The 10,293-nt window shown below is 43.9% G+C and overlaps 1 protein-coding gene across 1 annotated transcript in view; it reads left to right on the forward strand.

Annotated features, from left to right (window-relative positions):
- Nucleotides 1-10,293, forward strand: part of LOC8032103 (protein outspread) — a 146,298-nt gene that overhangs the window by 91,291 nt on the left and 44,714 nt on the right. Inside the window, exon 12 of the mRNA XM_029966668.4 lies at nt 2,197-2,344. Coding sequence (XP_029822528.3) covers nt 2,197-2,344 — 148 coding nt within the window. The remainder of the gene's footprint in view (nt 1-2,196; nt 2,345-10,293) is intronic.

Below are 10,293 nucleotides of genomic sequence, written 5' to 3' on the forward strand. Positions count from 1 at the left end.
TAGCATGAGGGCACGTTTACATAGCACAGACGGGGTGATGTTTTAATGAAAGGACGTGTGACCATCGACTGGCGGTTTGTAAGAAGTCGGGGGGGCATCTTGCGGTTCAGTGCATGCGTTGCAGGTGTGAATCCCTTTTAAAACTAGCTATTTTAAAAGACTGAAATAGAGATAGTTGAGGCGCTTTTTATCAGAGCATCTGCTAACGCAGTTGATTTAGAGCATCTGATCAACTGCGTTAGCACGCCATCTATTTTGCTTAGTAACGGAGAGGTTTCTTTTCTGGACGGTTTCGTCTAGACGTGTCATCTGGAATTTGGTCGTCTAGGATTTGGACACGTGTGTAGAATTGTAGAATTGTGTCATTTGTGCTTTTTAATCTGAAGTGGAGGCACGAGTGACAACTTCGCGCATGTGCGCTGGTTTGACTGACTGGGATAAAATATCAGTCGCAAGTTAGTGCCTGTCTCTGTTGTGTATGTATTTTTCTTCATCCTTGTCTTGTTTTGCACTTTTAACCTTTTAAAGCTTCAAAGGTGCTTTACGCGCAATAAGTATTTATTTATTTTTCTTCGTCTATCGTTTTGTCAATGTAAATGTCCCAAACCCTCCCCCCACCCCCAGCAGATGGAGTCCCCCACCTGTTTCCACCAATCTAGAGGGGGTCCCTGAAATGTACCGTATTTACTCGCAGAATGAACGGACCTTTTATCCTAAACAATCGGAGTAACTTATCTCTTTGCGCGCGGCGCCCGACCCCCTAACCAAACTAAGCTGTGCAAAAAAAAAAAAAAAACTTCTCTTTGTTTTTTTTTTTTCCTCTTAGTTCCTTGGTTTTTTGGGGATATTTTTTGCCGCCTTTCGCAAGCTGTTTTGTTTGCTTAGGCGAGGGCTCTCGGCTTATCTTTCTTACTCCTTGCACGGGGCGCGCGACCCCCCCTCGTAACCAAACTGCGCTGTGCAAAAAAAGAAGAAAAAAGAAGCTCCTCTTCTTTCGTTTTCCTTTTCAGTTCGGTCGTTTTTTTTTTTTTTTCTTTTCTTTTTGCCGCTTTTCGCAAGTTGTTTCGTTTGCTTAGAGGGCTTCTCAGCTCCTCTTTCTTACCTCCTTGCGCGCCGCGCGCGACCCCCGTAACCAAACTGCGCTGTGCAAAAAAAAAAAAGAAAAAAAAGAAAAAAAAAAAAGTTTCTCTTGTTTTTGTTTTCTTAGTTCCGTGGTTTTTTTTTTTTTTTTGGTTTTTTTTGCGCTTTTCGCAAGCTGTTTCGTTCGCTTAAAGCACTTCGCTTCTCTTTCTTAACTCCTTGCGCGCGGCAGCGCGCGAACCAAAAGTCCAGACTGCGCTGTGCAAAAAAAAAAAAGCTCCTCTCCATGTTTTTTTTCTTGCTTCAGTTGGATCTTTGCGAATTTTTTAACGCCTCTTGCAAGGCATTTTGTTTGACCAGGCTGCCGCACCAGGATTGAAAAGTGTGTTCACTTCGCCCACGTGGGCGGAGGGGGTCAAAATTTTGATGTCCGAGTTGGTGGTGCGTTTATTACGCGAGTGAAAAAAAAGTCAAAATTTTGAGAGCCGACTTGGGGGGTGCGTTCATTACGCGAGTGCGTTCATTGTGCGAGTAAATACGGTAGGTGGTAGACAACCTCCGCATTACATAAAGATATCTTCCAGCGAAAGTTGGGTTTTTTCTTATTCGAGGTCAGGCTCCAGTTGGAGGCTTTTTTTTTTTTTTGTTTCAAAGCTATGGAATGCAAACTTTGCATTCCGTTGCAACAGTGGCTCTAGCAGCACAAAATGCGCACCGGGTTCTGACAAAAATAATCCCTCAAGAAGGGGAACAAAGGAAAAACAAATCTTCATCCGTGTAACTTTGCCTCTAAGCGATACATTCTGCGTTCCCACCGCCGCGTGGGGAAGGTGCGAATTTTTGCTTCCACAGATGCTACGTGAATGGACGAATAAACTTTGCTTGGAACTCGTACCTCGCCCCAGCTTCCAGAGGCCCTAAGGTATCGGATGGGTGGCAAAAGAGGCACTCACGATGCCTAACCCCACACGCAACGCAATTACTTTTACGTACGTTATCCCATCTGACACGATACGGGGCACCCATGGACGCATTCCGCTACGTCCTTTGGACGACCTCTGGCGGTGGAAGGTTTGTCACGTGCTGAGTTGAAAAAGTGCCCCGGCTTGCCTGCAGGGTGAAGGAGAGAGCGAGGTCGCGTTCCAATTCGAGGTCCCGCCAGAGCAGGCGCCTGCGCTCGCCCATGCTGGAGCCCTCCGAGCCGAGCTGCGAGCCGGACGAGACGGCGCTGAGCGACCGCTCTGGGAGCTGGGACCCCTCCACGGTGGGTGACCTCCTCTCCTTCTGTCGGTATTAGCCTTCGGATGTTTCGGCGTCTTCTGGCTTTCGTCGTAACAACCAAGATTTTCCTCTCGCAATGACGTTGCGGGTTGTAATCCTGGCTGCGTACTGGGGGTGTCTTCAAAGTTGAGTTTCATGTTTTGCAAACTGCAGAGCATGCCGTTGATTTTTCGAAGAAAGTCCAAACGAAACTTTTCTTTTTTTTTTGTTGGCGATTTATGCCAGGCGGATACCGGACACAGCGCAACAAAGAACAATTAACTTATAGAAAAACGGCAGGAATGGCGACGTGGAAACAACGAACCACGAACGTTACATACGAAGATGGATAGATAAGCGGTAGCGTCAGTAGCGTGGCATGAAAAGCTGCCACCTTCGTAGGAGGCGGCAGCTTGCACCACCTAGCCTAAAACCATGGAAAGATAGACGGCAGTGGCCCTTTTTATCGTTTGTAGTCGACTCTCATTAATTCAAACTCTCTTAATCCAAACTTGCGGATAATTCAAACAACATGCGGGTCCCATCCTATGCGTCTCTATGGGAGGAAACTCCCGATAATTCAAACTTTGCGTTATTCAAACAAATTTTCGGCCCCCGTTGAGTTTGAATTAACGAGATACGACTGTATCACTTCGCACAGGGCGGCGTCTTGCGTCACCAAGCCAGTACCGCTAACAACTCCAAAGTCCGGTTATTATTAAGTCGCCTGGTTACGCCTCGCAAGTAGAGTCTAGTAGAGCTTGACTAGCACCTCTCCCGAGGCGACTCGGAACGCTCGGAGCCAGGTGGAGTAGGGGGAGTTGCTCAGTGACGCCATGACGCCGTAGCGTTAGAACAAAAATGGGAAAGGAAGGGAGAAGGCCAAATTGTTATCCATTGTTGTGTTCTGAACGTAGAACTAGACAAGCTCTACAACTAAGCTCATTTGTCTCTTTAACTAAGTTTATATTGTACATACCGTATTTATTCAAATATAAGTCTACCTTTTTATTTTCGGAAATTGTGACCAAAGAATTTCGACCTACATTCGCGACCAAATTGTGCGACCCTACCGGAGGCATGGAGCTATCGAGTCACCGAGCCGGCGTTGCCGTAGAGCCGCACCGCTTCTTGTTTCAAAAAGCTTTTGGTGCACGAAAACAACCGAAACTAGGGATGCCGCAAACTTTTTTTCTAATCGAAGTTTTGATGATAGAATCAAGCGGTTCGAAAGATTTCGAATTTTCAAACTTTTCATATCGAGAAATTCGACGCAAGTCCAATTTTCGAACTTGTTAAACTAAGAAGTTTGACGCTTTTCGAAATTTCGAAATTAGTATGCTGCAAAATATGATGCTTGTCGAACTTTCGAACTTGACAGACTAAAAAATTCAATGATCTTCGAACTTTCGAATTTCTTGCACTAAAAAGTTTGAAGCTTTTCGAACTTTCGAACTTCCTACAGTAAGAAATTCGATAATTGTCGAACTTTCGATTCCTGAAAAGTCAAAAGTTCAACCAACTTAAAATTTTTAGGGTAAAAGTTCGAAGTTTGTCGAACTTCGAAAGACGGGCGGGCGGTTTCATTTGGATGATGTGAGGTACATTCGTAATTTTTTTTTCTCGCATTTTTACATTTGGTGCCGCATTTTTTGCGAAAGACAATGCCGTTTAGGTCAATCATCCGGCATACTTGGTCTTAAAGAAATAGATTCACGAAGGAGCGAGGAAGGACGTCGGGTTTTTGACAGTTGTAGTTTTTGCCATATTTGAAGCGCGCTATAGCCGAAGCTATTCATGGTAGAGATGTTAAACTTTTTAAGAATGATCAATGTATAACCTAGATAAGTGTCGTCTTAAGATATGATTATTGTTCAAGATGAGTTTCGAAGAAATATCCAAATATGTATCTACGGGCAATTATGCCCTAAATTTGGTAATTTTTTTCGGCGAAATTGTTTGAGGTATCGCATTTAAATTAACACCACAGACAGTACATATCATTACTATCTGCAGAATACAAATTAATGTATATATTGTTATTTTCACGTCGAGGAATAAATTAACTCAGGGAAAAAGATTTCTAATATTGTTCAAATTTGGCACATCATAAAAAACAAAAAAAACTTTTTTTTTTTTTCTTTTTTTTTTTTATTTCATTTTTTTGGGACGTGTTTCTTTTATCCTGTACACATTTTGGTAGGAGAAACTTGTGTCATAGTTCAGGGCCTCTGAATATGCAAGCATACCACACTTCCGGCGGATTCTTGATAGTTTTTTTTCTCCAGCTTTTTATTTTTGCATTTATTGTTATGTTTATTTATTTAATATGTTTCCCAATGGCACAATTATTTAGGTCGAAAAGACAGCTTTGAACTTCCGAACCACTGAGCATGTGACGAGTAGTACCTTCTGACGAGTTTCTAACAATGACCATCTACGCAAACTTTTATGCAGTGAAGAGCGACAGTAGCTATACATATGCATGCATAATTTCAGATTAAAATAAGCTTGACTATGCCCTCTTTCCCCGTATTGTTTTCTTTAACAGTCCGAAATATCTGGGGGGGGAGGGGAAAGAGTGGAACCCCCCCTTTCCCCTGCTGCTGGTATGGTAGAACGCTCCTCAACCTCAAGTTGTGTCGGCTTCTGTGCTTTTTGCTCAGCGTTTCTGCCGTCTCCGAAAATAAACCTCCAAAACAATTACGAACCAAAAAATGGTCAAGGTGCAGGCGAGCTGGTGTATGTTGACATGATGCAAAATCCCGAGACTGGGAATGAAATTTGAAAAAAATAGTGTAAGAAGAAAGAAGGGGAGCGGACAAAGTCACAAACTCAGTTGAGTTGAGTTTGAGACGTTATTCCTGAGCTGAGTTTTCAGCTGAGTTGAGTTTGAGACGTTGTCCTGAGCTGAGTTTGAGAGGTTGTCGTGTCGCCTTTTTTCTGTCTTCTTACACGTCATCTGTACACAATCTCATCCCATCGTCCCTAGATGCGGCGCCGCAGGCCTTCCTGGTATGGGCTACTTGCCTTTCTGCGGCACCGCGGTTCTCCTGAACCAAAATAAATATTATTATTATTATTATTATTATTATTATTTCTTTAAAATTTCATTCCCAGTCTCAGGATTTTGCATCATGTACAAAGTAAACTTACTATATGCTGGCGTCACTCGGGCGGCGTTCGAGCGGATTACTACCAGCGTGCAAGGGGGTGGGGAGGCAGTTTGCCAGATAGCTTCAAGGTTTTTCTTAGTCTCAAGTGACCCTCAACCACCTGCCTGCCCCTGGCCGTTTCGAACTGGAAGAGTATCGTTAAACAGTGTGTTCGTGTGATCACTACTGCATGATGCATGTTAAAGCCCCCCCCCCCCCCCCCCGGGCTGGTGGCCACAATTACTGATCTGCACACGTCACTCTGCACTGGCAAATAATCCAGCACATCCGGGACACTCGTCGTCTCATTTAATTGCCTGACCGACTTCGCGCAATCTGAATATCACACCCGAACATTTCTAAACCTGATTTCGTGAAAGCCAGTGAGGCGTGAAAACGTTATTCAAAACTGAAACTGCTGGCGGAACATGAAAACCGGACTTCGAACTTTGCGCACTTGGACTTTAAAGAAATTCGAAACTTAAGTTTTTTTTTTCAAATTTAGCGCTAAAAGAGAATCGAAACCTTCAAACTTTATGTAGGAAGAAATTCGAAATCTTCGAATTTATCGAACTTCACGTCTATAAAAATTCGAAACGTTCAAATTTTTCGAATTTCAGATTCAAAGAAATACGAAACATTCAAATCTCTCGAATTTCAAGCTGGGAAAGTTCTAAATCTTTTAAATTTTTGAACCTTACGTAAAAAAAAAAATATTCAAAATAATCGAACCCAAACTTTTAGAAATCGTGAAAGCTTCGAACTTTCCGAATTCGAAACTCCACGATTTTTGAAAGTTGTGAATTTTTTTAATTCGAATCTCTGTACGGTTGAAAATATCGAAACCTTTCGAATTCGAACATCATTTCGGTTAGAAAATATAGAAATCTTTCGAAATCGAACCTAGGGTGGTTCGTGGCATCCCTAACCGAAACAGTAGCACAGTAACAGCCGAAAGCCGGCCCGCCTGCGGTGGCCGCGCCGCTGCCATTCTCGCGCGCATCCCTCGGGCGTTGGGTTTCGCCATCGCACCTGTAGCGTTCCCCTCGCTGGGCGACGGGGAAGGGGAGGGAGAGGAACATGATGCACCATGCACTTTGCCCTCCATCCCTCGCAAACGCGCTAAAAAAAAAAAAAAAAAACGGAGGTTACTTTTGTTTGTTGCTTGAGCGGCTCGGCTCGCGTGTTGCTTATAGCAACTCGACTCGCGGCGTCGCTTGCGTCTTTGTATTTGGTTTTTCCTCACTTCGCCCATCTCCACCTTCTTTTGTTTCTTCTTGTCGTCATTTTACAACCTTGTAAGGGAGGTATTGTTGCGAATTTGCGAGGATGTCTACCAAGCTGATGAAGCTTCGGACAACGATGACATGTCCGGAAGTTCTGACAGTGATTAAGTTTTTGGCATCACCCCGTGATTTAGCTGAGAGTGCTGTAAATAAAGGTTGGTTTCTTTCTTTTGCCCAAACTTTCCCCTGTTCCTAAAAATAAAAAAAAAAGGTCGACCTATATTTGAATTATTCTTTTTTTTTTTATTCTCGGTGGGTTCAATAAATAGGGGTCGACCTATTTTCGTGGTTGACCTATTTTCGAGTAAATACGGTAACTGGCAGCAGGTGGCAGGCGACGTGAAAATTCAAAATGGCGGCGTGCATGGTTTGATGACTGGCACGGCGTAAAAGTTTGATATCGACCATTTGGTTTAAAGGAATACAAGGAATGAAGCACTTTTTCTTGAAACGGTCAGTCAGTGAAGTTTCTTCCAACCCTAGCTTGATTTAAATCTAGCAGAGGCTTGCTGGCACTCTGTCACGATACTGGCAATGTTTGTGAATAAATTTTGATTTTTCTAGCAGTACTGAAATTCGAAGTGTCGAATTAATTAATTTATTTATTTATTTCAATACTCTCAGGGCCCAGAGGGCATTACAGAGGGGAGTGGACAAGAACAACAACAAAACAAGAACACAAAAGAAAAAGCAAAGGCCAACAATACACTTTTACGAGAAAGAAAAACAAATTCAGTCTAAAATGTATTGGTGAAAATGATTGACTAAAATAATTAATTAATGCAGCTCTGAATGAATGAATGAATGGATGGTATGTTTGAGAACTCGAATAGTAGGTATTCGAAAGTTAAATCAAATTATTCGGTCAATTACTGTTTGGTCTAAATTCAAATCTCGAATATTCGCGCACCCCTAGTTTTCGAGTCTCGTCGTTTTAGTCAGAATAAACATCTAAGTGACCTAAATGAGACACATGACCAAAAGAAAATAGTTTATTTGTTTAGTTCTCGAGGTATATAATTTCTTGAGCTTTGGAAGCCCATGTCTATCACATCATCTCGTTTTTCTGGAACTCCAAAGAGAGCCAAACACACGCGCAACGAAATGGCCGGCCCATCTTATAAATCTGACCACATTGAAATATGTGGAATTGGTCTCCGAAATTCCTAGTGTGCTAATTGAGCCCGGGCAATTTTATATTTTTTTTGGTTTCGTTTTGCATGTGTCTCGCCATTAGCTCAGTTTTGCACGTTTTGTTTCGACCACATTGGCCGGGGGCACGAGCTCAGAACGTAGGCAGCTGCTTCCTTTGCACAAAAACTGGTGCAGCCACGCACGTTCCACAGAAAGCTCTCTCCATGTAAAACAAGCAAAGGTCCAGGGATGTCACCTTCAGGACATAGAAAAATATCACACTGTATCCAAGCGCCACCCCACCTGATCTATCGCATCGATGTACGAGTCTGGAAGCCGATCCCATCGCCATCTAGTGGTTCAGCGTCACACAAACAGAGAGTGGGGTTGCACCTTAAAGGGGCCCTGCAATCATATTTAAGCGTGTACCTTTTTTGCGGTTTCCACGTCTCTTGGGGTTCGGGCAAGCCAGCGGGCACGGAGAGAGTAACTAAATATCAGTGCGTCATATTTTAACCGGACGACGCGGAAACCTCCTCCACCGACGAGGGCGACCCGCGGTATCGAAAGCGCGCAAAATGTGACGTCTTTGGTCCTGGGCTTACTACTGGTCAGAGTTGCTAAAAGCTTCTTTTTTGGTCGAAATACAAAACATAAGCGGCGCGAACCGTTTCAATTATTTATAAAAGTAGTTTTTGTTCAGTATTTTAGATGAGAAAAGAAACAAATGCAGTTTATAAAGTACGGAAACAAGAAATGACCCGTCGACATACCCGCCACCAAGCAATGGAAAAGGCGGCGCATACTAGAAAGGAGTAGTGGGATCAGGCGCCGACACGGAAAAGTCCTGGATGTACGCGGCGGCGCTGCGGTCGTATGGGCAGGAGGATCCGACCGGCTCCGAGCGTTCCGAAGGCCTTCGGCGAGAAGCTTTGTCTTGCGGTTTGGCCGTTTCGCGGTATGGCAGCGCAAAGTAGCTCCCATTCTGAACTGACATTTAGTGTCGTTTGTGGCCGTTTTCGCTGTCGTTTGTGGCCGGTGAAGAGTCATGCCGAATTTGTATTTAATCACGCAGAAAATGCAATGAGAGCCGCTCTGGCTGCCTGCTGCATACAGCCTATCCAGAACACGCTTTAATGGCGCCCTCTTGCGCCGTCGACACAGAGTGCGGCAGCGGTGAGCGCTCGATGAGCTCACTACTTGTCCTCTAGTTTACGGCCACTTTCAAGCAACCAAGGACGTCATGAGGGAGGTTATTTTTTGCTTGTTTTTGTAATTTTAGTTTGCCTATAACTTTTAAAATAATGGGAATTTCGAGAAAAAAAAAAGTTTCACAAAGTTACTACGTTCAGTGCGCTCAGGTTCGGTGCAAATTAAAAATGAGTAAAGAAAGTAGGGATGGGCGAATATTCGGTTATTACGAATAGCCAATCGAATTCCGTTCTATTCGGCATTTGCTTCGAATCGAATTTAAGTATTTGACAATATCAAATTATTCGACGATATTGAATTATTTGAAAATATAGAATTATTCAACCTTTCTAAATACAGTCATACCCGACTATATTGAACCCGTTTACATCGAATTATTCCTTATATCGAACAATTTTCGTGCACAGTAATGTTACAGCGACAATATATAGCAAAAACTATGGTTGCATCGAACAAAAATAGCTGCCGCTACCGATATATTGAACTGCCAAGAGCGCCGTTTTGTTCTGCAAGCTGGCTTTCCCCAACGCGCGCGGCCGCATTGTGGGAAAGCCAGCTTGTAGAGCATGCTGGCTTTTTTTTTTTTTCCCGGCGGCCGCGTCGACCGCCCAGAAGTCGGGAGTTTGCAAAAAGGAGTTTGCATGTTTGCAAACTCCTTTTTTGTACGAGCAATTGTACAGTGGAATCGGCTGTCTGAAGAGCAAGTGTGCTGTTTCAATGAAGACGTGTTCTTTTCATCCTTCCCCTGCTGTAACGCCCCCGGGCACTGCGGGGTAATCATTAAATAAAGAAGAAAAGAAAATATATCTTGCGGACAGAGAGTGCTCCGTGCTCCCTCTCCCCGCTTCGTCGGCAGAAGAGAATATTATTTTTTCTTCCGAATGGACGCGGCAGCGCAGAAAAAAAAAAGAAGGCAGCTTGTTTTGCTAGTTGGCTTCCCCCAACGCAGCCACAACTTTTAGGGGAAAGCCAACTTGCAGAGCACAACGGCGCTCTGCAGGAGAAGGTGGTCCCATTGGACGTGCCCCGTGCTCTCGGCATAGTTCGGCGCTAATGCGCGAATATAGAAGGCAGCGGCCTCGGCATTTTGGAGTCTGTCGATAGCGCAGAAAGATATCATTATCGCAGATGGAATGAAGAGAAAGCAGCAGAAGATGCAAGACGAC

Source organism: Ixodes scapularis, unplaced genomic scaffold, assembly GCF_016920785.2.
Source record: "Ixodes scapularis isolate PalLabHiFi unplaced genomic scaffold, ASM1692078v2 PGA_scaffold6__148_contigs__length_123643588, whole genome shotgun sequence".
Classification (NCBI taxonomy): domain Eukaryota; kingdom Metazoa; phylum Arthropoda; class Arachnida; order Ixodida; family Ixodidae; genus Ixodes; species Ixodes scapularis.